Source organism: Suricata suricatta, chromosome 17, assembly GCF_006229205.1.
Source record: "Suricata suricatta isolate VVHF042 chromosome 17, meerkat_22Aug2017_6uvM2_HiC, whole genome shotgun sequence".
NCBI classification, from domain to species: domain Eukaryota; kingdom Metazoa; phylum Chordata; class Mammalia; order Carnivora; family Herpestidae; genus Suricata; species Suricata suricatta.
The window spans coordinates 53,639,745-53,664,416 of record NC_043716.1 but is presented as its reverse complement, the minus strand read 5'-3'; the positions used below and the strand labels follow the sequence as shown (position 1 = coordinate 53,664,416).

Here is a 24,672-nt window from a genome sequence, read left to right as displayed (position 1 = left end):
TCAGGCTCTAAGCTGTCAGCACAGCGCCCGACGCGGGGCTTGAACCCACTGACAGTAAGATCATGACCTGAGCCCAAGTCAGACGCTTAACCGACTGAGCCACCCAGGTGCCCCATCCTCTTTTATTTAATGGACACACGTTCGGGGCCTACAGTGTGACACACTCAGTGTGAATGCGACATCGGTGCCTGGACACAAAATGCGATCTAGGGAAACAAATCTGTGGTCTTCCCCAGCTGCCTTTGTCCACAGGGTCAGCATTCACAGAAAGACGGCAAATGAGCTGTCACCGTCCTGCCGGCCGCGCGGCACAGCGCCGCTTGTGAACCTTTTCTGGCAAGGCAGGCAACCCGCGCTTGCCACTCCTAAGATGGCCGCCTGCCCCGGCCCGTCGCTCAGCGGCGCAAACTCTGTTCCGACTGCCACTCCCAACATGGCACCACCAGCGCGCCCCGGGGAGGGACCAAAGGCGGAAGTGGGTGTGGCACAGACGGGAGCCGAGAGGGCTCGTAGAGGCTAGGCGCCGAGGAGTGAGTGCTGGTGGGCCGAAGCGATGATCCCCCCGCAGGAGGCGTCCGCCCGGCGGCGGGAGATCGAGGACAAGCTGAAGCAGGTGAGGCTGGGGCTGGGAAGCGGGTGAGGGAAGGGGCCGAGATCCGGGCCAAGGCTTCTACTCAGGGAAGAGACGGCTGGGAGGGAGCACTCCCTGCGAGGAGAAAGGGTTGGGGGCAAGGCCGCGAGGTTGGACGCGATGTCTGCTTTAACGGCGGCTTCTTATGATGTCCTCCCCTCCGCCTCCTCCAGGAGGAGGAGACGCTGTCCTTCATCAGAGACAGCCTGGAGAAGAGCGACCAGCTCACCAAGAACATGGTGAGTAACCCCTCAGGTGGGAGGGGCAGACAGGCCTCCGGACCCTGGGGGAGAGCCCTCTTCCGGGCAGTTCCGGTACAGAAGGCCAGGGGTTGGAGCCTGGGTGGTGATGGGGGTAAAGTGTAGATTTCTCTGGCAACAGCGTGGGATGTCTTATCTAGCTCTCTTCCCCTTTTCCGCCCCTTCACTGGGGATGCCGTCGCCCCTGCTGGCGCAGACTTTTGGCTTTCTGTGCAAGCTCTCCATTCTTCCTTCCCCGTTTCCGCAGTTCTTTAGCAAGACTGACTTATGTGGGCTGGGTACTGGTCCTGTCTCATCCTCAATTCAAGTGATGATCAGAGGACAAGGTTAGCCTGGGATTCCGAGACACAGTAAACTCAGCCTTCACCTCAGAGGGCTTTGGGGCTAGATGGAGCTTTGAAATCAGACGGATCTGGGATCTGGTCCTCGCCCCTCCCCTTATTTGTGTGTAGCTCCTGACAGGTAACTCTGACCTCTAGTTAACTCGCCTACTAGGAGACAATGCCAGCCTCCCAAAGTGGCTTTGAGGCCGTAGGAGCCAATGCATGAGAATGAACCTTGCACCATAGCTGGTCTACAATAGACCCTCAACAAATATGAGTTTTCTTCCTCGTTTCTGGAAGAGACCGGGAAAGCTCAAATTGAGGAAGAGACCGGGAAAGCTCAAATTGAGGAGATATAAACTTGGGTATGTGTTTAGTAACACAATCATAAAATCCTCGTCCTTATTTAATGAGATTTACCCTTAGAGAGAGAGGGTTCTGAAGGTACTAGCAATGCATTTGAGACTACTCTGTATGAAACTATTTCCTGTTCGGTCTAGGAAAGCGTCAGAGAGAAGGTGAAGTTGAGATTTGGCCTCGGAGGGTGGAAGGGAAGCCATCCTGGGGTGGTTACCTGAGGAGTTCACTTGATTCTTGGGTTGCCTTCAAGTCAAACTTCATCCAGTTTCTTTGGACCCCCTCCTATGTGCTGTGCACACGGCAGGTGCTGGGGGCACAGTGGCGAGCAAGTACACCCTCTCCCTTCCCTCGTGGACTTTATTATCTACAAAGCCAGAGAAAAGGCAGCAGATGCCCTCGACCCCCTGGGTGGGTGGCCACAGTCCGGGGACAAGCCTGAATCCTGAGGCTGGGCTGTCCTCGCAGGTGTCTATCCTGTCGTCCTTTGAGAGCCGCCTGATGAAGCTGGAGAACTCCATCATCCCTGTGCACAAGCAGACAGAGAACCTGCAGCGGCTGCAGGAGAATGTTGAGAAGACCCTGTCCTGCCTGGACCATGTCATCAGCTACTACCACGTGGCCAGCGACACTGAGAAAATCATCAGGGAGGGGTGAGCGCGGGCCGGAGGGTCACGTGGCTAACCCCTCCTGGGCCAGCGGCCCCAGGCTTTAGAAGGGAGGGTTTGGCTCTTTGGGGCTAGAATTCCCTGGGTGCGTTCTCTTCTCTTCCAAACACTATTCGGATGGCCTTTCCCCTTCATCTTCCACTGCCCGGGCCAATGCGCCTCCTCTCCTTCGCAGCCCCACGGGCAGGCTGGAGGAGTATCTGGGCAGCATGGCCAAGATTCAGAAGGCGGTGGAGTATTTCCAGGACAACAGCCCAGACAGCCCAGAGCTCAACAAAGTGGTGAGGGGCCCGTGGGCTGATGTGGGAGGTCTGGGGACACCAGCCCCTGTCCCGGTCTCATGAGGGACACTGGACCAGCTTAAAAGAGAACATCGAGCAGAAATAGTAATATGTAATACAGTATGCATACTGTAGGCATTAAGACCTCTGCCTCAGAAATTATAGATATACATTTTTTTTTTAATGTTTTATTGATTTTTGATACAGAGAGAGACAGAGCCTGAGAGGGGGAGGGACAGAGAGAGAGGGAGACACAGAATTGGAAGCAGGCTTCAGGTTCCGAGCTTATCAGCACAGAGCCTGATGCGGGGCTGGAACCCACGAATGTGAGATCGTGACCTGAGTCAGAGGCCTAACCGACTGAGCCACTCAGGCGCCCCAGATATACATGTTTATAATTCAGCTAAACTATACATTACATATCAAACATAAATATTTATTTTTTATTCTTATAATTGTTTTTTTAGTAGAGAGAGATGCGCGAATGCAATTTGGGGAGGAGGGCAGAAGGAGAGGGGGAGAGAGAGAATCTTAAGCAGGCTCCATGCTCAGCAGGGAGCCCAATGCAGGGCTCGATCCCATCACCTTGGAATCATGACCTGAACCGAAATCAAGAGTTGGACATTCATTCAAGTGAGCCACTTAGGCTCCCCTCCTCTCCTGTTTTTGAAACATCTTTATTGAAACACAGTTCACACGCCCTAACGTTTGCTCACTTAAAGTATGCGATTTGCTAGTTTTGGTATAAATCACAGAGTTGCACCATGTCCCTGGAACCCCGAACAGGAGCCCGGAACCCACAGGCAGCCATGCCCTTCCACCCCTGTCCCTGTTCACCCAGCCTCTGTGAGTCACTGGTCTGTGCTCTCTTTTTCCAGATCTGTCTGTTCCGGGCTTCTCCCGTGAATAGAATCGTATAGAATGTGACCGTTTGTGTCCACCTTCTTTTACTTAGCACGATGTTTTCAAGGTTCACGCACATGGCGCTGTGTGTCAGTGTTCAGTCCCGGGTATGCCTGGGTAATACCGAATTGTGTGGATGGACCACATTCTGGTTCTCCCTTCGCCAGTTGATGGACTCACTATTTTTTGGCTGTTAGGAGTAACATTGCCGTGAACCCTCAAGTACACTCTGTGTGGACACATGTTTTCTGTTCTCTTGGATGTTCTGCATATCGGTTCCTTATCAGATATATAATTTGCAAATCTTTTCTCTCATCCTGTGGGTTGTTTTTTCACTGTTTTGATGGTCTCCTTTGTAGCACAAAAGGTTTTCCTTTGACATTGTTCAGCTTGTCTATTTTTTCTTTTTGCAAACCGTTTTCTTCTTTCTTTTTTTATGTTCATTTATTCTAAGAGAGAGCACATGAGCAGGGGAGGGACAGAGAAGGAAGGAGGAGGGAGAGTCCCCAGCAGGCTCCGCACTGACATGAACCTGTGAGATCATGACCTGAGCCGAGATTCAGAGTCAGAGGCTTAACCGACTGAGCCACCCAGTGCCCCCGCAAACCATTTTCTAACAAGAGGAGACATTAACGGCTCAGTGAGAGAACAATCGGCCAATATTTGTGAAGCAATTGTGTCTTGTAAAACCGTGAGCTTCACCTGCGAATGACCGTACATCTTGAGGGAACACGAGGCAAAGACACAAGCAAGGAGGGCTTCCTGGTCTTCCTTCTCAGGGTTACAGGAAGTGAAGGCAGAGGAGGGGCCAGCCGATTGCCGAAGCAGCCTCCGACCCTCTCCCTTCCTTCCTTCCGCCACCCCCTAGAAGCTGCTGTTTGAGCGGGGGAAGGAGTCGCTGGAGTCCGAGTTCCGCAGCCTAATGACCAGGCACAGTAAGGTCGTCTCGCCCGTGCTCATCCTGGATCTGATCAGCGGCGAGGACGAGCTGGAGGTGCAGGAGGAGGTGCCCCTGGAGCACCTACCGGAGGGGGTGCTCCAGGACGTGGTCCGCATCTCCCGCTGGCTGGTGGAGTTCGGCCGCAACCAAGGTGAGAGGGCCCAGGTGGCGAGGCCAGACAGTGGGACTTTTTTTCCCCCTTTTATTTCTTTAATCCATCTGGATTTTGTTGCTTTTTTAATAAAAAGGAGTTTAATGGGAAATAATGCCTGAGCAGTAAATCTATAGTTTGTGTATCAAATTGTGAATCTAGCCAAATTCAGGCTTTCCTCTCTTTTGATTGATTATGAAGACTTCAATATTTATTTATTTTTTTTTTTAAGTTTACTTATTTACTGGAGAGAGAGAGAGGTGTAGAGAGGGAGAGAATCCCAAGCAGGGTCCACACTGTCAGTGAGGACAGAGCCTGATGCGGGGCTTAAACTCATGAACCGTGAGATCATGACCTGAGCCGAAACCAAGAATTGGACACTCAACCAGTTGAGCCACCCAGGCATCCCAATGTTTATTAATTTTTGAGAGAGAGAGAGACAGGATCTGAAGCAGGCTCCACCACGCTGTCAGTACAGAGCCCAGTGCGGGGCTCGAGCCCACGAACTGTGAGATCATGACCCGAGCCGAAGTCGGGCACTTAACTGACTGAGCCACTCAGACACCCCCAGTTACAAAGACGTCAGATAGTACAGAAAGCCTTTGTTCTTTTGAACAGCTACGTACATTCTACAGTGTGCTGGTAACATCGTTTCTTTTCTTTAGCCGGTCTTCAAATTAAAAAAAAAAATCTTGAGTCAGGCAAAAATTTTAGAAAACACAAACTCCAATGAATATTCAGTTTTAAGGTTTTTGAGCCCCCCAAACCCTCCTTGTCCTTGTTAGCGTGTACGCACGCGCGCCGTCATTACCGTCATCCCCGCCTCCCTTCACGCCCTGCGTGGTGACAGGGCCCAGGGCTTCAGGTCGTGACCTTGTGGACACATCATGGCTCATAAGCTGCACTCTGGGCGGCCTTGGCGTCGGCAGGGCGTTTTTAGGGGCTCCCTGGGGAGAAGAGGGAGGCCGGTGAGCAGCCTCCAGGCCCCTCAGCACCCTCCAGCCAGAGCCTTGGCCCATTTTTTCCATCGGGGCTCCCTGCGGCCCCTTGGTGGGGACCTCCCGAAGCGTACCACGGCGTGTTTCCTTGCTCCTTCGCATTTTTGGATTTTCCAGTTTCCTGGTACTGAGACAGTGTGGCAGTGAGCATAGCTGTGCAGATTGCCTTTCTTACGTAGGGAGTTCCTGGGTGTTTTCTCGAAGATGCAACCATCGGAGAGAAGTGTCCAGACAGCTCTGTGACCTGCCGTTGGGAGCTCGCTCTCTCTCCAGGTTGGCGGGGCCGGTCGGCAGACCCACGCGGTCCCGTGGCTCGCTCTTCTCCGTTAGTTTTATTTGTCTCATCGAGGACTGTCACATTGTCACAGTCCTTTTTTTTTTTTTTCAACTTGCACCTCATTAACGGCTAAAGAAAAAGCATGTTTTTCCTTCACTGTTTGTTGTCTCTTTGGCTCCTGTAAATTGCTCATGTCCTTTGTCCCCTTCCCAAGGTGAACCTGGATGTTAGTTTTCTAATTTTTTTTAAAGAATTTTCTTTTTTTTTATCTTTTTTAATGTTTTATTTATTTTTGAGAGAGAGTAAGAGAGAGACAACGTGAGCAGGGGAGGGTCAGAGAGAGAGAGGGAGACATAGAATCGGAAGCAGGCTCCAGGCTCTGAGCTAGCTGCCAGCACAGAGCCCCATGTGAGGCTCGAACCCACGAACCATGAGATCATGACCTGAGCCGAAGCCAGATGCTCAACTGACTGAGCCACCCAGGCACCCAGTTTTCTGTTTTTTATCTAAAAGAAACTTACCTTGGAAACGTAATTATCGGTTTTACTGAGGGATATTTTGCCTTTCTGAAGACAGCCTGATTTGGGATCAGGTGTGGGGGGTGCTGGGAGCCACAGCAGATGCTGTGAACGGGTTAGTGGGCAGAAACAGTGGGGGGAGAGGGGGTCCCATGGCGGCGCAGGGACCCCAGCTGCCACAGCACTGTCACCCCGTCTCTCCCCAGATTTCATGAACGTCTACTACCAGATTCGGTCCAGCCAGCTCGACCGCTCCCTCAAGGGCCTGAAGGAGCACTTCCGGAAGAGTAGCTCTTCCTCTGGGGTTCCCTACTCCCCTGCCATCCCCAACAAGAGGAAAGACACGCCCACCAAGAAGCCCACCAAGAGGCCAGGTGAGCCCCACCCCCGGCCCGTGCAGCTCCAGCCAGGAGGCTGCGTGGGACCTGCCTCGCTGTGGGGCGCCCTGGGGTTAGCAGCGTTGGTGCCTCCAGAGCCAGTCCTCACGGTGACCCCCGACTGTAGGTACCCAGGACAGAAAGCAGGTGTCTACGCACCCAGCAAGCCCCCGCGCTCCAGGTGGGATGTCCCCGTGTGTCAGCCTCGGCTTGGCAAGCTGCTCTCAGCTGAAAGAGAGGCTAGGCTACCGCGGGGTGAGGGGTCACCGTGGGCAGCACCAGGGAGAGAAAGCTCCTGAAACCAGGGGCCTCTTCTACCTTAGCCCACACTGCCAAGCCGCGGCAGGCGTGTGCCCAGTGGGGCCTGGGGGACCCCCCTCTCGTGACAGCAGGCTGTGTGTAGGGCGTTCCGTCCCGACCTGCCCACGCCCCTAGAGGGCACCTACTTCTACTCTGGCCTCCGATTAGGGTTTAGAGAGATGACAGAGTGGAGGCTGCCCTCGGGGGCCCAGGCGAGCAGAGGGCTGGGGAAGCTGGGCCTGGTGGCCCCAGCAGGAAGTGCGCGGCCTTCTCCCCTCCCGGGTGGCTGTCCCGGGGGTCACCTAACAGAGACTGTGCTAAGCCGGCCTGGCGGGCTGCGCCTGCCTGCACACATTCGACCCATCCCCGTGACTTTGCAAGTCTGGCAGCGGCCTTGGCCAGTCTGTGCTCTCTTTCCTGTCTCTTCTCTGACAGGCTCCCTTCGGGGGGGCGTCCCCCAGACCCAGTCTGCACTGGCCATGCCGGGGCTCACAGTAGGCCTAATCCGTCCTTGGCTTACGGGCCCCAGGAGCAAGCTCTGGCATGAGGGTCCCTATGGTTGGTGTGTGGCGTTTCCAGACTCAGCAGCAGCCAGTGGGTCAGGACCGATGTTGGAAACTAGAAATTGGGCCCCTGGGCCATCAGTTCCTGGCTCAGAGGAGAGGCCCAGGGAGGCCTGGGCCGGTCAGTAATTTCACACCAACCTCAGCGTCTCTGTGGTAATTGGGAGCCTGATGGGTTTGGCGGCTGGCCGAGTGCTTGTCCCCCGTCCACACCCATGGCAGCGTCAGGCTCCTCGAGGCCCGTCTGCAAGCCCATCTGCTCCTGGGCGGCTGTGGGGCAGGAATCTGGTTCGCTCATTAGCAGGACCGCTTGCTGAATGGGGAGAGCACAGGGACACAGATGCTGAGCTGGGGCCCCGAACCTGCTCATTAGTAGCTAACGGTGATGTGGTACAAACAGAAAGGAAGGAGCCACTCCAGACCTTGCCCCTTCTCCCCCAGCTTGGGTGGGGGGGCTGCTGCCAGAACCCCAGCTGTCTCACTGTGTTCCAACACACGGCTGGGGGTGGGAGACCCAGGGGTCTCCAGGGAAGGTGGACCAGACTTACCTGCTCGTCCTCCCTCCCAGGGCCTTCCATTAACGAGGCAGCTGTCCTCGACCATTTTCAACGCTATTTCATGTGCCCGCGTTTTCTGCCCTGGAACGTCTCATTCCCGTAGAGGTGGCTGACCCCGGAGGCTGCAATTTTGTTGCCGTTGTTTTCACTTGTGATACTAACTGTTGTTTTTTTCCCCCATGCTGAGAGCATGCACCCTTTCTACTGCCCTCCCTGTGGCTCTGTGTGGTGGCTTGTTAACCACCCTCCCCCAACCCCAGCTTCTGAGTCTTTTTCCCGTTGCTTTGGGGGTTCAGGTGGCTTTGGTGCACGGGGCCAGGCTGCCTCAGGGTCTCCAAGCCTTTCGTCTTGGGCTTTGCTCTCCCAGGAACCTCAGTGCTGTCTCACCGACTCCCGGGTTCTGTTTTCTGTCGACCTCCCTTTGGCCACGTCCCAACACTGAGCATGCCCGGTTGGGGGACTCTGTCTGGGCTTTCAGGCTGGGCCTCGGGCCTGCTGGCCTCCAGGAGTCCCTGGGCTCTGCTGGCCTGGCTGCGCCCTCTGGGTGTGGGAGCCTCAGCACCAGCTCCTCAGTCCTGAGCCCTGGTCTATTGTGACTTAAATGCCACTCAGTAGTATTTTTTAGTTTTGGCTTCCCCCCGTGGATCTCTGCCCATCTTTCCTTCACCCGCTGCACTTTCTAAAGAGAACCCAATCCTGCACCGTGAGGGTCAGTGGCAGAATCAGGAGCCCCGTGTGGGGAGCGACCCACGGCCATTCCTTCCCACCCATCTGCAGCATCCCCGGTGGTCCTGGGAAGGAGCCCCCTGGAGAGGGGGCATGTGGGCATGCTCACTGCTGGGGGGGGCCGGGTGTGGGGCTGGGGGGGCAGGTGGAGGGCTGCTGCTGTTTTCTCTCACTCATTTCCTAGGTCCTCTTATCTCCTCTCTGTGTGGCTCTGGTGACAGGGACGATCCGTAAGGCTCAGAACCTTCTGAAACAGTATTCCCAGCATGGTCTAGATGGGAAAAAGGGGGGCTCTAACCTCATTCCTCTGGAAGGTAATCACCCTGTGTTCTCTCCTGTTCCCTCCTCCTCCACCATGTGTCCACTCGCGGCAGGGCAGAGCCCCCGAGCCCCCAGGAGGGCCGCGGGAGAGTCCCTGAGAGGGAAGCGGGGGTGGGAACAGCGCGTCCCTGGTGCCACTGGTTCCAGCTGGCCCAGGGGCATGTCTCGGCCTGGTCCTGTCTGGCCGGGCAGCTCTGCCCTCCCCGAGGCTTCCTACTCCCACCCCTCCCTGTCTCTGTCCTTGTCTCCTATTGAACTCAGGGGAAGTTCTTTGTCAGGGGCAGCCCTTTCACGCTCAGACCAGCGGTGGCAGACCCAAGCTGGCCTAGGCCTCCGGGCCACCCCTACCTCCCCCGGCCTTAGCGAGGGGAGTGTGGGCCACAGGGGGCTTGGGCAGCCTACAGGCCCTGTCCCTCGGTGCCCCCTGTCGGAGGAAGGGCAGCCCTCTCCTGGTGGACCTGATCCTCCTTTGAATGAATAACCCTGGGAAACAAAAGAAGCCTGTCCCATTCACCCAGCCGGGACATTTCTCCGCTGAGTCTCTCCCCAGATACGGAGAGGTCAGGAAGCCCCCTGGGGCCAAGCCTCAGCCCCTCTGCAGCGGTCTGCAGAGCCCTTCAGAGCTGGGTGGTCCCGCAGGCTTCCTCCGGCCTTGGGCTTGGAGAAGCAGCTCTCCAGGACGGTCTGGGACATTGCAAGTCAGGCTTGAAACGGCTGTTCCCAAGGTGGTCCCAGGCAGAGGAGGGGCTCAGAGCCCACTCTGGTGCCCCTTCCCCTGCACCCCGTCTCACACCCCACCCGGGAGATGGAGGGCTTCCTCCCTGGCCCCGAGGGCCAGCCCACCGGCCCCCCGGATAAACGCTGCTCGCGTCTGTGCGGCCGCCATCTCGCTAGGTCACGAGCATGATTTCCGAGTTAAGCACCTGTCGGAGGCCCTGAACGACAAGCACGGGCCGCTGGCTGGTGAGTACACGCAGCCCAGCCCGAGGGCAGCCGAGGCCGCGCCCCGGAGGGCTCCGCTCTGAGGATGAGCGGGCCTGTCTGCCCCTCTCTCTCTCTCTCTCTCTCTCTCTCTCTCTCTCTCTCTCAAGTCTCTCTTCTGGGTACTCGGTCTCCTTGCCTCTCTCCAGATGGGAGTGCATGCCTGGCTCTTGGGGCCTGGGCCAAGGGGACACGTTGCTGCTACTTGGAAGGTGGCTCCCTGCAGGGCGGCGAGCCCTGACATCTGACTCCAACAACGGTTCCAAAGCTCTGACCCGGAGCCCGTTCCTTTGCTGATAGGACCAGGTTGCCTGCAGGTGCCCCTGCCCTCGGCCTCTGAGAACGGGGCCGGGGCTTCTCCGGGGGCAGCTGACCGGCAGGGAGCCCTCCCTTTCCGGGACTCACACCATCTTTTCTCAGAGGTTGCCCTATGCCGGCTCGCCTCATAGCCCTTAGCCCACCGTCTTCCTAGACATTCCAGAAGGTCTGACTGGGCTGATAACTGCCTTCAGTGGCCCAGCATTTTCTGAGACAGGCAAGCAGCAGTGCCCACCCACGTTGGCTGCCTTTCTAGTACCATCCTCGGGCCTGGGGTCAGGTATACCTTAGCCAGGAAGCTGATTTAGGGCTCTTGCCTCTTTGTCCCCTTATCCGTCTCCCTCTCCCACCTGCAGCACCCGGTGCTCTGGGAGATCAATACTATGTGGCAGAGCTGAAAGCAAAACCACGGGGCAAAGGCTGGATCTAGCCCCGTTCATTTCCCTCCAAGTCAGGCCCACCAGAGCCCACTCAGCTTTCTGCCAGGACAGTCCACCTCCTCCCCGTGTGCTGCCGGCCTGGGCTACAGGCCAGGAGCTGGGGAGACCCATGCCCCACCCCCCAGCAGGGAGAGAGGCTGCCCCCCAGGCCAGCTGCTCAGGGGCACTGCCATCCCCCCAGGGAGAGACGACACGCTGGACGTGGAGACCGATGCCTACATTCACTGCGTCAGCGCCTTCGTCAAGCTGGCCCAGAGCGAGTACCAGCTCCTGATGGACGTCATCCCCGAGCACCATCAGAAAAAGACCTTTGACTCCCTGATCCAGGTCCTCCCTACCCCCACCCCCCACTCCTGGGGCCTGACCCGACGCCCCAGCAAAAGCTGTCATGTAGAGGGTTGAGTCTGGGCCACCCCTGTGGTCCGTAGCCTTCATCCACAGCCACCAGCGCGTCTGGGGGTCGCCTCCCCATTGCCGTCTGCATCTGCGGGGCACGCTGGCTTCCCCCACACCCCTCCAGGAGCCCGTACCATCCCTGGGAGCCAGCTGACCCCTCTCTGCCCCGCTGTGAGCTGTACCCTTGCCCCACTCTCTCAGGATGCGCTGGATGGGCTGATGCTGGAGGGCGAGAACATCGTGTCCGCTGCCCGGAAGGCCATCATCCGGCACGACTTCTCCGCCGTGCTCACCGTCTTCCCCATCCTGCGGCACCTCAAGCAGACCAAGCCGGAGTTTGACCAGGTGCTCCAGGTATGTGGGTCGGAAGCCCCCTGGGGACACGGGGAGGAGGAGGACTGCTGCCTGGCGCGGGCTCCCGAGGGAGCCGCCTTCTCCGGCCCTCACACCTCTGCTCCCAGGGTGAGTGGAAGAGCTTTGGCGGGACCCTGGGCACGTGGGGACACTCCCGGGGTGACCGGACAAGAGGGGAGGCCCTGGGGTGAGGGCCAGGGAAGCAGCCGGCAAGGAGCTGGGCTCCACTGCTATGTTTGGTCCTTAGGGAACTGCTGCCAGCACCAAGAACAAGCTGCCTGGCCTCATCACCTCCATGGAGACCGTCGGAGCCAAGGCGCTGGAGGACTTTGCCGACAACATCAAGGTGCTCTCTGCCCTCCGCTGCCACCTCCTCCCTAGAGCCTGTGGGCAGGACCACCAGGGGCCTGCTTAGTGTCAGTACCCACTGGCCTCCCTTTCTTTCCCAGCGGGCTCCTGGGCCCCTGAGGGGTGAGGCTTCTGCCCCACTTGTCCTGTCCTGTCTTGCTCGCCTTTGTGCCTAAGGGGTGCCCTGACACCTGTCTGCCACGAGGTGGCACCAAGAGCCAGCTTCTTGGGGCCCAGGGTGGGGCCCCAGGCCTTGGGAGAAGGTTCTGGAAGTTGGGCTGTTTTTTTCCACAGAATGACCCAGACAAAGAATACAACATGCCCAAGGATGGCACCGTGCACGAGCTCACAAGCAACGTACGTGCTGCCCCAGGTCGCTTGGGGAGGGAGGGGGGCCCGGGCTGGCCGGGAGCCGCGCATCGGCGGCAGGATGGATAGCAGAGTACTTGGCATCCACAGTAGACCATTCAGGGCAGGAGGCTTGCAACCACCCTACCCACTGGGCAGACCCCTGGCCCTGCACTTGCCCTCGAATGGTCAGAGGGGGTGCATTTGGAAGGTGATCTGACCTTTGGGTCCTGCCCTTGACCTTCTTCCTCCCCACACAGGCCATCCTCTTCCTACAACAGCTCCTAGACTTCCAGGAGACGGCCGGTGCCATGCTGGCCTCCCAAGGTACTTGGTACCTCCCAGTGGGGCCTCCTACCCCATACCCCACTCCTTCCTCTGTCTGGAAACATGGGGTTCCCGGCCACCTCCGGAAGAGATTTCCTCCAGCCCCGCGGAGTGGGGTTTGACTGTGCCTTTCCTGACCCAGCGTCTCTTCCTTCTCGCTCCTTCTGCCCTCCTGGCTCTGGAGAGTGGCACCCCCTGGTTGGAGATGCCCCGCCTGCCTCACCCCTCTTTCCACGCTTCTCCACCTGCTCTTGTGTTCACCTGTCCTCCCAATTAGGCCCACACAGCTGACCGTTCCATGGGCTGGCGTCTCAGGGCCGGCCTGGTGTCTTCCCGCTGACTGTGGCCCTGGCACTGGGGAGGTTGGCATTTCTGAGCACCCATACCCAACCCAACCTGTTGGAGCCCCCAGGCCTTCCCCCTCCCGACCCCCCCATTTTGGGGGCAAGGAGCCAGGAGCAGCCCCTGTCCTGCGGTTCTCCAGACCCCCGCTTCGCTGCGTGCTCCCTTGCCCTCAGGGGTCCGGCCTGGGTGCGTCCTGCTGTCTGTGTTCCAGCTGTTGGGGAGGGGTCTGCTCGACTTGGGGACACTGTTTCTAACCTGTGTTTGCACTTTACGTCTTTCTCCCTTCTTTGTCTCTCCCCCTCCCCCTCTGAGTGCACTGCCTTTCACTCCGTAGTTCTTGGGGACACATACAATATTCCTTTAGACCCCCGAGGTAAGCAGCAGGGCTCTGCAGCCCTATCCTACCCTGGTGTAGCCCCACGGAGGACAGAGGTCCCTGGACAGACGCAGGACCTAATGGGGAGCAGGGATCAGAGGGGACATGGGTGTCTTCGGGGCGCTCCCAATGGTCTCAGCTCCCCACAGAGCCACTTTCTGTCCCTGAGCTTATTCAGGCAGCACCCTGAGTGGCCCCTCCAGGATGGCCCAGCACCTGTGTGCCCCCTCCCTCCCTGTGTGCCCTCTCCCTCTTGGCCTCCTGCTTGTTCAGAGGGGGCCCAGTAGAGGGGGATTGTGGGAAGTGGGGGAGAAGGGGCAGAGGCCGTGGGGAGCCCACAGATGCGATAGGTTGGCTTTGTAGACAGCACCCAGCATGAGTCGGGGCTGGGGGGCACAGGGTGTCCCGCTCCTGTCCTGCCGGCCTTTCTGCTGGTCACCGGCCAGCGTTAGCCAGGCCGCCCCGTCACCGCAGAGGGGCTGAGGGAGGGCTCCCGCGGACACCCAGCTCTGCCCTCTGAGCACCTCCGCGTCCAGTCTACCCGAGGAAGGCACAGGGCCCGTCCCGGGGTCCCCACGGCGGCTCCTGGGGCTGGGGGAAGGGTCCTGGCTGCCGCCCCCGTGGCGGTAACTGACGTTCCCTCTTGCAGAGACTAGTTCTTCAGCCACCAGCTACAACTCCGAGTTCAGCAGGCGCCTGCTGAGCACATATATCTGTGAGTGCCGTCTAGCCGGGGCCTTGGGGACTGTGACCGAGCCTCTGGTTTAGGGGCTGAGGGGCGGGGCCGGGCAGAGGGCTCCTGACGCCCGTGGAGTCCGGAGTTGGAGGGACAAGGACGAGGGGTAGGAGCCGGTTGGCGCGCCAGGGATTGGGTCATTTCGGTCAGACTGCCGTGGTGGATGTAGCCACGTCCTTCCCTGTGCAGGTAAAGTCCTGGGCAATCTGCAGCTGAACTTGCTGAGCAAGTCCAAGGTGTATGAGGACCCGGCTCTGAGCGCCATCTTCCTGCACAACAACTACAACTACATCCTGAAGGCCCTGGAGAAGTGAGTGGCTGCAGGCGCCGGTGGGCAGCTCTCCCTGCGAGCCCCCCCGCCCCGCCCACCCTCCCCTGGCCGCCCGTGCCCTCTGCGTGGCCAGGCTGGGAGGCAGCGCTTTACCCCTTGTGGCCCCAGGTCCTGGCGTAAGGCAGGCCCCGCTGGCGCTGCTGCGGAGGCCGGCCACCTTTGGGCCCCGAGAGCCAACTTGGTCCTCCTCTGCTCTCTCCCTGCTCCTGCCCCAGGTCCGAGCTGATCCAGCTGGTGGCCGTGACCCAGAAGACTGCTGAGCGCTCTTACCGGGAACACATTGAGCAGCAGATCCAGACCTACCAGCGCAGGTGGGCCCCCGCCACGCCCTCCCCTCACCTCTTCTTCCTATCAGAGCTTCAGGCGGAGTGGGGTCAGTAATGGGGTCCCCAGGGGCCCCAGTCCCAGTCCTCTGCTTGTGTGGAGGGGGAAGCCGCCTCCCCTGCCACCACCTGTGTCCTCGGGCTATGGCCAGCCTCCCCGGAGAGTGGGCTTGCCTGGGCTACAGGTCAGGAAGAATTGAAAGGCCGCCATGGGAGGTGTGGGGACGTGTGGCCAAGCAAAGAGCAAGCTTGCAAGAGCGCTTGAACTTGCGGAGCCTGGGTCTGCAGTACCCCTTGTGCCCCTCCTCCTGGGTCCTCTTGGGTTTTCAGGGCTCCTTTTGCGTGTTTCTTCCCGTGAGTGGTCTCCTTCCTTCCTTTGCCCTCTGCGCCCTCCTTTCTTCCTCATCCGCTTCTCCACCTTCATGCTCCACGGAATGGACGTGAAGCAGAGCTAGTTGTCTCTGTTCAGCCTTTGGAGTTTAGTTTCTTGTTCGTAAAAGCAAGCAGCGTGAACATTTTCTGTGTCCGAGGAAGAATCTCACTTGTGTTCTGCTGAGTTGTGACCCCAATTGATTGCTGACCTCCCCCTTGCTCAGATGATCAAGGGATTTAAAGAGCAAAACAAACGAGAGGCGCCTGGGGGGCTCAGTCAGTTAAGCATCCGATTTCGGCTCCGGTCGTGATCTCGCGGTTCGTGGGTTCAAGCCCCATGTCTGTCCTCTGCTGACAGCTCAGAACCCGGAACCTGCCTGGAACCTGCTTCAGATTCTGTCTCCCTCCTCTCTACCCCTCCCCCACTCATGCTCTCTCTGTTTCTTTAAAAAATGAATAAACATTACACACATACACACTGAACCAGCCCCTGGGGGGGAGCAGCAAGCTGAGGCTGTCCCTTCTCCACCTTCTGCTTCTCTCCCCTCCTGGCAGCTGGTTAAAGGTGACTGACTACATCGCTGAAAAGAATCTACCTGTATTCCAACCAGGAGTCAAGGTGGGTGGAAGGCCTGGGCTGGGAAGGGCTGTCCAGCAGATGTGATACTTGTCACGTCTCTGGGGGAAAAAATGGACAAGCATCCCGCTGGGACAGGCAGCAGGAGAAAGGGCCGGGCTCAGGTGTCGGGAAGGAGCCAGTGGCATGGCGGCTCTGCTCTGAGGGACACTTTCTCTATCCCCTCTCGCCCCGCCCCCCCCAGCTGAGGGACAAGGAGCGGCAGATGATCAAGGAGCGGTTCAAGGTGAGCTGGGGTCCTCTCCCCTCCACTGCCTCCTGCTGCTGTTGCGGGGACACGGACCCAGAGTGTTTGGGTCGCTTCTGTTTCCACCTTTTTGGTGGCCAGGGCTTCAATGACGGCCTTGAAGAACTGTGCAAGATCCAGAAAGCCTGGGCTATTCCTGACACGGAGCAGAGAGACAAGATTCGCCAAGCTCAGAAAAACATCGTCAGGGAGACCTACGGGGCCTTTCTGCACAGGTGGGCCCTCCAGGCTCCGCCTTCCCAGCCTTGCGCCCCTTCCTTCCCCTGACTGGGTCTCTGCTCTGCTCTTGTTCAAGAAAACACAGAGGGGCCGGTGGGTGTGGGTGGCAGAGCCAGTGCCCTGGGCTTTGCTGGGGGGCCAGACAGGGACGTCCCTCAGGGGCACCCTGTCAGGAGCGCCTTAGGTTGAGATGGAGCTGGTGGGGGAGGGGCTGTGGGGGTTGTGAGCCCGCCCCTGACCTCAGTGCCTGGCCAGGTACGGCAGCGTGCCCTTCACTAAGAACCCCGAGAAGTACATCAAGTACCGCGTGGAGCAGGTGGGCGACATGATCGACCGCCTCTTTGACACCTCTGCCTGAGCTCGCTGCCGTCGCTGCCCGGTCCCGCCAGCTCAGCCGTGTTGTGGGACAGATAAACCAGTGTTAGCTTGCCTTTGGGCCTGGTGAGTGTGACATCCTTGGGGACAGGGGCCTTCCTCGACCCCTTCCCCAGCCCGGCGCCCTGTCCCTGAGCCCTCAAGTCCTGGTTTTGCATTTCTTCCTGGAGCCCCCCCAGACCACCACTTTTCCAGAACACTGGGGTTCCCTCACGCCGTCGGTTTCGTGACCCTGAGCCTGCCTGGGCCACACGCTGGCTTCCAGACAGGGAAGGCCAAAGAAGAAAGACAAACGCCTGTGCCCACAGCTGCCTCGTGTACAAGGGCAGGAGGGTGAACGGCCCACTGCTGCCCCAGTTCAGAGCTGGTGAGGGGAGAATGCTCTCTTTAGCTCAGAAATGTCGGTGGGGCCCCGGGGGGCAGGCCACAGCGCAGCCAGAGGGCGTGGAGAAAAGACAAGCAAGACCCTCGCTGGGTCAGTGCGGAAAGCGTATTTGCCATCACCCGTGGTCCACAAGCCGGGGCATTACGCCTCCCAGGCATCCCCCACGTGGCGGGAGTGGGGGTGCCCTCTCTCCGTGGTGTCTGGGCTCCACTGCAGAAGGGTTCTGAGAGGCTCTGTGGGCTGACTCCGGCCCGCCTCCTGGGGGCCAGGAGCAGAGTACAGGTTGTGTGCGTCAGCCCCACCGCATAGGACGGGAACAAATAGCCGGCTCAATGAAGACAGATGTTGGAGATGCACGTGGACACGTCACGTGGGTGACGGGTTTATTTCACGCTCGGCTTACATGCTGTCAGAAGGGAGAACTCAGGGTGGCCTGGGAGCCTCCGGGCTGCAGAGAAGAGCTGACCTCCTCCTTTCCCCAGACGCCCTATCACGGCCCTTCCCCTGGGTGGCAGCCCCGGACCCTGCGCTGTCACAGCCTGGGCTGCCCGCCGTGGGGTACGGCCTTGCCAGGGGCTGGGTCAGACTTGCACGTCGCCCACATCCAGAGTCCAGTGAAGATGAACTGGCTACACACTACCCCCACCACATACACCAGGAAGAAGACGTGGTCGGCAGCCTCGGCCAGGCTCCTTCCGGACCCCTTCGCTCTGGGAGCACCTGGTCAGGGGGTCAGGGGAAGAGATGCCGGAAAAGGAGGTGTTTTTCGGGGCTCACCCAACATGCTGGCCCAGAGCAGAAGAGTGAACCCTGGGCGGCTGTCAGCCTGTGTCTGTCCCTTCCTTAGATTTACAACTAATGAATATTTGGCTCTGGCCCATCCCAAGCCATCTTGAGCTGAAGAAACACCCTCATAGAGAGGCTCCGGTGGGCATAGGGTTATCTCCGGGAGTTCGAAGTCATCTGGGCCCTTCCAGAAGCTAACCTGGCTCCCTGCTCCCGACCCGTCTTTCAAGGACACAGTGGAGCCCAGGGACCGTGGAGCCACCAGAGTGAATGCACGGAGCCTATAAATAGCCAAAAGGACCAGCCTCAGCCCTAGGTGTGGGGCCTGGCGGCTCCGCCCTGCCACACCTGCTCCTAGCCTGACTCCTCCCACTACCCCGGGTCCAGGAAGGGGCTCCTGCCCACCTTCAGGATTCGGCTCTGAGTCCCTGTGATCTTGCCGCTCCCCTCTCAGGGCTGGGCTGGGGCCGCCCTTGGCCCGTAGGTTGCCCCGGGCCAGCAGCGCAGCCAGCAGCACAGTCTCCATGGTGCTGACGATGAGCAGCAGCAGCAGCACAGTGAAGTAGTAAACTGGGGGCAGGGGGGCGGGGGTGGGGGTCAAGGCCAGACCTGCACCTCTCCTGCCCAGGGAGCTGCACGGCTGAGGGCCAGGGGAGGGGCGTGGGACTCACTGAGCAGCGGGTTGCAGGAGGAGGAGCTGGGCAGGGCCTGCACCAGGGAGGAGTGGAAGACCAGGTAGCCCAGCAGCAGGGTCACCTTGTAGGCAATGCGCTCGGCGGCCCGGAGGGGCAGCAGCCCCCCGCACACGTCTGCCAGCAGCAGCGCCTCCCCGGGCACCAGCAGCGCTATGATGGCCTTCAGTGCTGTGTTCTGCAGGCGCAGCTGGAAGGAAGCAAGTCGGGGCTTTTGGCGGGGGGTGGGGGGATGCCCAGGGGACTGGACCGTTGCACGGTGACACCATGGCCTCTGACCGCGCACGTGACGCCCCCATCAGCCCTCTGTCCGCCCCGTCCTGACTCACCGTCACCTGGAAGCAGGGCACCAGCTGCTGGACTGGGACTTGGGTTTTCAGATCCCGAATGACATACTCCCTCTTGACGCTCACGATCTCGTTCACCGCGTGCGCCCGGAACTCCAGCTCCAGCGCTGGAAGGGGCGAGGGTGAGAATGGCCACGTAGGAAAGAGGTACCCCTGCCCCCCTCTGAATCCCTCTTGGGAGTGAGGGGCAGGGACCAGCTGGAGTCCGGGGTTGAAGGGGGCTGGGGGCAGCAGGGGCCGTGCAACGCCTCCCGTTCTCTCCAGCTGGGGAGGGGCCTTCTGAGATGTGGAGATGAATTTTCGTTGTAAAAATAAATGCACTTGGCACCGCTTCTTGGAGAGGGGAGTGGTTACGGACTCATCCGCCGGTACCTCATCTCATGCCTGCACAGTTAGCCTCGCGGGACAGCAGCTTCTAGTATTGGGGGGCAAGCTGGAGGTGGGGTTTCTGGGCCAAGCTGGATGTCACCCTTGGGCCTGTGGCATATTTACTGGGTGGCTACGCCTTCAGAATGCTTCCAGGAGTAAGGCCGCAGCAACCCAGGGCTCTGGGCTTGATAAGAGTGGCCCGGACACTGTGGTTTGGCCCTGGCCCAACTGAGGGCAGTTGCCTTGGGGCAGCTGAGGGGAGACTAAAGGGGGCTGCAGCCCAGCACAGGGGAGAGCTGGGAGGTGGGCTGCCATTTGGGAACTGGTGTGAGCACAGGCCAGCTGCCCCTGTGTTGGTGTCTGCTGGAGGCCAGAGGCTCCCCTCTCCCCTGCCCCTCCCCCCAGCAACTGTCCCGTCAGCACCAGTGTTGCTGAAAGCGTAGAAGCTGAGGTTGCAGTCGCTCTGGTCCCTGGGGAAGTGGAGGAGCTCAAAATCACAGTTGGTCTCGGTGGTGAGGGCCAAATACAGCTCAACGTGGCCGTCGGGGTCCACTTGGGCCCGCGGGCTCTGATCCTGCCAGTCCACCCAGAGCCTGTTGGCAGGGGGAGACACCATAGCCGCAGGCTCAGCCCCTTCGCAGAAGGGGGATGTGGAGACCCCAGCATAGCCCAGCTGCCCTCCGCTGCCATCTGGGTTCCGGAAGGGTGAGGGGGACACGGGGCAGGGAGGCACATCTGTGGTCTGGCAGGGCCGCCAGGAGGGGGGTATCACTAAGGAGGGCTCCCTGGCACAAGAACTCCCACCTCACTTACGCCTCCTGGATGGTGAGGCCCGGAGTCCAGAGTGAGTCCCAGGGCAGTGTGACTGCACGCCGCGGGTACACACCCGAGTTCCAGGCCAGGCGAGTATCCAGCCAGGACTGGGGACACAAAGAAGCCACTAAGTCTCCCCCTCCCGTATATACACAGCCCCTTGGCAGTTTGCTGAAGGCTGGTACTCCTGAGCTGGACGAAGAAGGTTTTCCCATCCCGCCATCCCAGCCTCTGGGCACTCACCAGCCGGAGCAGCAGCATGGAGGACACTGTGTACCGCAGGATGTCCTGAGGAAGGGGGGAGGGGACAGTGGGACACCCAGGGTTGGGCGCTGTGTGACAAAAGAAGGCAAGAGACCCCACCACTTGCTGGGGGCTGAGTCCTGTCCCATCCCCAGCTCGGCACCTGTGCCCTGCTCTCTCCATGGCCTCCATTCACACATACCACGTTAAACACATTGGACACAAACACCTGCACATCCACGAGCAGGGGCGCGCTCCCGTTGTTTGGGATCTGGATGGTTTCCTGAACCGGGAGCCAGTTGAGGTCGAAGTGGGATGGCCAGGCTGAAGAACGGAGGTGGAGGTCATTAGGGTGGGTGCCCTGGGGTCCAGATCCCAAAGCTTAATCACTTTATTCTCTCCACCTACCAGCTGCTGGCAGCGTCCGAAAGCCCCGCTCCTGGACCGTGGGCCCGGCGGTGGCGGTGGCGGTGGCGGTGAGCCTGAGGAAGGCCAAACGGAGCAGGAGCTGCAGGGCCATCTTCAGTGGCAACGTGGAAGGATGCATGGAGCAGCAGTATTTAAACTGCAGCCTCTATATCCGCTGCTTTGCTGGGGAACTGGGCAAGTCAGGCAGGCAGCTGCTCTGCGCAAGGTCCCCGGGGCCTTGGCGTCAGCCCCCTCCCGCCCCCCAACCGAGGTTCCGCAAACACCTGAAGACAAAGCCAGGACCCAGCCCCACCCCTCCTGCACCTGCCTAGGCTTCCCTGCCATGCTCCATTTCCACCACCTGTAGTCAGTTGCCCCATTCAAAGATGGCCAAGCGGACTGGGCAAGCACAGATCCCCCTCCCACCTTCCCCCTCCCCGACCTGGTCCTTTCCATCTGGGCAGATACTTCCATGGGTCTCCCTGCCTTTTTGCAAGCGGGAGCCTGCCCGGTTAAGTATTCAAGCCCTTGCCAAAGTGCCCTCAACACCATGATACGCACAGCCTTGACAGTTTTCCTGCCTCTCCTCAAACACTGACCTGATTTCATGTAGAAAAGCCTCGAAAGACTCAAGAACTCCAAGAGTGGGGCAAACCCTGGGCGGGTAGAGGTTACATCCTGAGCAAAGCCCTGTGGCATTCCTGCTGCAGCACGCGGTGGTCAGCCTGCCCCAGCCCAGCAGGGCCTTAGAACTGCTCCTGGGTGCCCCAGGTGAAGGGCGGCTTCCCTGGCCCAGAGGAAATACCTAGCTGCTGGAGACCTGACCCCAGAGAGAAGGAAGCCCCAAGGCTGAGAGTGGGTGGGCCCTGATCAGTCTGCGGACACTGGGAAGGGGCCCCAGAGAGCTGGGAGCAGGAAGGGACCTGCTCAGGAACGTTACTAGGGACACAGTGTCTGCACCCGCTCATCGACCGACTTAACCGTGAGGGCTTAAACACTCTGCCTGCCTTTGTCGCACGCGTTGGTGGCTGCGGGTTCCCGGATCTATATATACTTGGCGCCACTGGTCGGCTACCTGCAGAGAACCTTGGTTGCCCTGTGCCTCGAGGCTTCAGTTAGGGATTTCCATGCTGATTTTTAACTCGGCTGCCTTTGGTGCCTTTGCCACTGTCTTTCCCGGTGGCTCATTAAAGCACCTTGCACCCATTCAACCACAGCTCCCCGGGAAGTCCCAGAGGCTTTCTACTCGGGAGCCTCAAAACCATAAGATAAGCGGGGACACAGCAGGTGGTTGCATGTGAAAAGGTGTGCATATTTTATTAACAGAGGAAATTCCCTCCCCCGACTGCTCCCCATCCCCACCTCTGACGCCAATCCTTTTAACACCAAAGCACACTCGCTAAGTGCCCTCAGGTCGCATTCACTGTCGGGATGCCGTAGGGGGCATTTTGGTCCCGCCAGGGAGGGCCGGGTACCCGGCTCAAGGCCGGCGGACTGCTGAGAGGTGCCAGCACAGGGGCGGAGGGCCCGGCAGCCTCGCTCACGTGCGTCAGGTCGGTGGATTCGCGCTCCAGGACGCTGCTGCGGCGGGTGCCGCGCGCGGCGATGCACACGCGGCCCGACGCTCTCCGTGGGGCCCGGCGCAGCAGACCTGCGCAGATCTTGCGGAAGCCCTTGCGGAAGTGCTTGGAGACCAGCGCGTAGACGATGGGGTTGACACAGGAGTTGGCATAGGAGACCAGGTGTGAGAGGATGCGCAGCGCGTAGGTGGCAGGCGTAAGCGGGAAGCGGCCGAACCACACGCAGAGGATAAGCGCGTGGTGGGGCATCCAACAGAGGCAGAAGAGCGCGGCCACAATGATGATCATGCGCGTCACCTTGCGCTTGGCGCGCTGGCCGCTCGAACCGGCGGCCACCGGGTCAACCGTGCGCCACAGGTAGCGCAGGGTGCGCGCGTAGGTCAGGCCGAGCACCAGCACGGGAAGCAGGTAGCTGAAGACAAAGGTGCAGAGGTCCATGGCGCGGCGACGAGGCGCGCTCCACGCCGGGTGGCACACGGTCAGGTTGGCCAACTTCGACTGGCGGTAGTAACTCAGGTAGGGCCCGGAGAAGAGCAGCGACAGCCCCCAGATGAGCCCGATGGCAGCCAGCGCGTTGCGAGGCGTGCGCAGCTCACGGGAGTGCAGCGGGTAGCGGATGGCCAGATACCTGTGGGTCAGGCCGGGAAGAGAGAGGGGTGGACAGCTGAATTCGCGGGGGGCAGGGCCGGATCTTTAAACCTTGAACCCCTCACCCTCAAAGAAGGTCCCTAGCGCACGGTGGCACCGCACACAGCCGGAGGAAGCATCCCAGACACTGAGCTGGGCCGAGATGCAGATGCGGGGCAGGACCGGGAGCAGGAAAGGTGAGGAGTCGGTCACTCGTCTGCTCTCCCAGGACTATAACCACAGACTCCACCGGCGAGGGCGCCCCATGGTTGAACCGACTTTGGGGTTCCGAGGGGCTGTGATTACCCACCAGTGCCTGTGCTGGGAGAGGTAGGACCCAGGCACCTTGGGGCTCTAGTGGACAGCCTGGTGACACCGCGAGGCACCTCGAGGGAATTCCTTAGAGAAGCTGACGCTCTGTGGGTCCCACCAGGGCTCTCGGAACCGGAACCCATACTCTGCGCTCGGTGGAAGTGGGAGGTATATATGAGTTGAGGTGGCCTCAACGCGCTGCCTGTCCAGGGGCGGTGGGGAGGACGTGCGGGGACAGTGACCTGGGGAAATCGTGGAGTCCGATCCAGGCTCCCTCCCCAGGAACCATCCAGGTGTCCGGTGGAGAGGATGGAGACCCTATGGCACCCTCTGCTCTCTGCCTTTGACCCTGAGCCTGGAAGTATGTCTGTGTGTGTGTGGTGGGAGGGTGTCTAAGGACCCTCGGGTGTGCCTGCTTGAACTTTGGCCTGGGCCCTTGTGAAGGACTCCAATTCCGCAGTCCGGACCACAGTGGACTGCGCTGAGCAAACCGTGGATTCGAGGCTAGCGAGGTGGAGGCGTCTGAGTTTGATGGCAGGAAACAGACCCATTGGTTCCATGCACACGATTACTGGATGGGGCACTCTGATCGAGTTACTGCTGAACTCGATCTCATCTGTAAAATGGGCATGGTAATCTCTCCCATTCCAACTTCACAGGGGCACTGAGCTCCAAAGAGACAGAAGCACGGGAAAGTGCTCTGTGCCAGAAAACGCTCCGTGCCAGAAAACGCTCGGCTGTCAGGCGCCGGTGGCGCTGGAGACCTGAGATCTCCAGCATGAAGCAGAGAGGACGCACCTAACGGAGGGACACTGGGGTTCCCCATTCTTACTCTTCTTTTGCCTTCTCTGTGTCGTTTGTCTTTTCACTGTCTTCTGGTTCCTGCGCCTTCTTAGTGTCCTTGTCTACTTTCCATGGGCCCCTGCTTGACCCTCGAGGCCCCCTCCCTTCTCCAGCTCCCACCCGGGGGTCTGCCCCCCACCCCCCGGAGCCGCCACGGCGCTCGCTCACCTGTCCAGGGAGACAGCGGCCAGCGTGAAGCTGCTGGCGTACATGGTGAGGAAGATGAGAAAGTGCACCGCCTTGCAGAGCAGCCAGCCGAACACCCAGCCGTCCAGGGTGTAGATGGTGGCCTGGAAGGGCACGCAGCACACGATGAAACACAGGTCGGCCACGCCCAGGTTGAGGATGAACAGATTGGTGGTGCTGACCGCCTGGCCGCCGCGCAGCAGCACGGCCAGCACCAGCGCGTTGCCCACGGTGCCCACCAAGAAGATGAGCACGAACAGCAGGGGCACGATAACCGCCTCGGGCTGCCAGCTGTCCCTGCCATTCGCCTCACCGGCGTCCTCGGCCCGCGGGCCGCCCGAGCCATTCATGGCGTCCCCGACCCCGAGGCCGCCAGGGCTCCTGCCGCCGTCTGCGTTCTGGCGAGCGCGCAGCTCCCGCGGCTCCAGCCGCCGCAGCGCCCCGCCGAGTCTCCGGA

General features: G+C 59.8%; 3 protein-coding genes across 13 annotated transcripts; 1 reads left to right on the top strand and 2 right to left on the bottom strand.

The window, feature by feature from the left end:
• Positions 1 to 497: 497 nt before the first annotated feature.
• Positions 498 to 16,682, top strand: EXOC7 (exocyst complex component 7). Of its 11 annotated transcripts, XM_029927405.1 has the most exons (22): positions 498 to 613; positions 805 to 870; positions 2,040 to 2,224; positions 2,415 to 2,520; positions 4,292 to 4,514; positions 6,514 to 6,681; positions 6,812 to 6,865; positions 9,052 to 9,144; positions 10,046 to 10,114; positions 11,072 to 11,217; positions 11,488 to 11,640; positions 11,888 to 11,986; positions 12,283 to 12,345; positions 12,597 to 12,663; positions 13,343 to 13,381; positions 14,034 to 14,099; positions 14,310 to 14,430; positions 14,667 to 14,762; positions 15,702 to 15,765; positions 15,968 to 16,009; positions 16,112 to 16,245; positions 16,505 to 16,682. In XM_029927405.1, the coding sequence occupies exons 1-22, from the start codon at positions 554 to 556 to the stop codon at positions 16,605 to 16,607; spliced, it is 2,217 nt and encodes a 738-aa protein (XP_029783265.1). In that variant the 5' UTR covers positions 498 to 553; the 3' UTR covers positions 16,608 to 16,682. The 11 variants fall into 11 exon arrangements, with proteins under 11 accessions (XP_029783265.1, XP_029783267.1, XP_029783268.1 ...); XM_029927407.1 differs by lacking the exon at positions 6,812 to 6,865; XM_029927408.1 differs by lacking the exon at positions 10,046 to 10,114.
• Positions 16,683 to 17,361: 679 nt separating this feature from the next.
• On the bottom strand, positions 17,362 to 20,779 carry ZACN (zinc activated ion channel). Its single transcript, XM_029927417.1, has 9 exons — positions 20,668 to 20,779; positions 20,462 to 20,583; positions 20,260 to 20,304; positions 20,017 to 20,123; positions 19,627 to 19,796; positions 18,817 to 18,941; positions 18,467 to 18,677; positions 18,201 to 18,365; positions 17,362 to 17,729 (listed from the first exon to the last, which is right to left on the bottom strand). The coding sequence occupies exons 1-9, from the start codon at positions 20,777 to 20,779 to the stop codon at positions 17,542 to 17,544; spliced, it is 1,245 nt and encodes a 414-aa protein (XP_029783277.1). The 3' UTR covers positions 17,362 to 17,541.
• A 1,241-nt stretch (positions 20,780 to 22,020) lies between these two features.
• Positions 22,021 to 24,666, bottom strand: GALR2 (galanin receptor 2). The gene is made up of 2 exons (XM_029928636.1): positions 24,198 to 24,666; positions 22,021 to 22,875 (listed from the first exon to the last, which is right to left on the bottom strand). Exons 1-2 carry the CDS (start codon positions 24,563 to 24,565, stop codon positions 22,077 to 22,079), a joined length of 1,167 nt encoding a protein of 388 aa, XP_029784496.1. The 5' UTR covers positions 24,566 to 24,666; the 3' UTR covers positions 22,021 to 22,076.
• Positions 24,667 to 24,672: the final 6 nt, after the last annotated feature.

What these genes read in the sequence shown, in the direction of transcription:
- EXOC7 (XM_029927405.1), top strand. Translation starts at nt 554, where the DNA reads ATGATCCCCCCGCAGGAGGCGTCCGCCCGGCGGCGGGAGATCGAGGAC. An exon ending in AGCAAGCCCCCGCGCTCCAG is followed by an intron (nt 6,866 to 9,051) that starts GTGGGATGTCCC and finishes CTCTGGTGACAG; the next exon opens with GGACGATCCGTAAGGCTCAG. An exon ending in TATTCCAACCAGGAGTCAAG is followed by an intron (nt 15,766 to 15,967) that starts GTGGGTGGAAGG and finishes CGCCCCCCCCAG; the next exon opens with CTGAGGGACAAGGAGCGGCA.
- GALR2 (XM_029928636.1), bottom strand. Translation starts at nt 24,565, where the DNA reads ATGAATGGCTCGGGCGGCCCGCGGGCCGAGGACGCCGGTGAGGCGAAT. An exon ending in GCCGCTGTCTCCCTGGACAG is followed by an intron (nt 22,876 to 24,197) that starts GTGAGCGAGCGC and finishes CCTGACCCACAG; the next exon opens with GTATCTGGCCATCCGCTACC.
- ZACN (XM_029927417.1), bottom strand. Translation starts at nt 20,779, where the DNA reads ATGGCCCTGCAGCTCCTGCTCCGTTTGGCCTTCCTCAGGCTCACCGCC. An exon ending in GGCCTCACCATCCAGGAGGC is followed by an intron (nt 19,797 to 20,016) that starts GTAAGTGAGGTG and finishes CCCTGCCAACAG; the next exon opens with GCTCTGGGTGGACTGGCAGG. An exon ending in CTCAGAGCCGAATCCTGAAG is followed by an intron (nt 17,730 to 18,200) that starts GTGGGCAGGAGC and finishes CCCCCTGACCAG; the next exon opens with GTGCTCCCAGAGCGAAGGGG.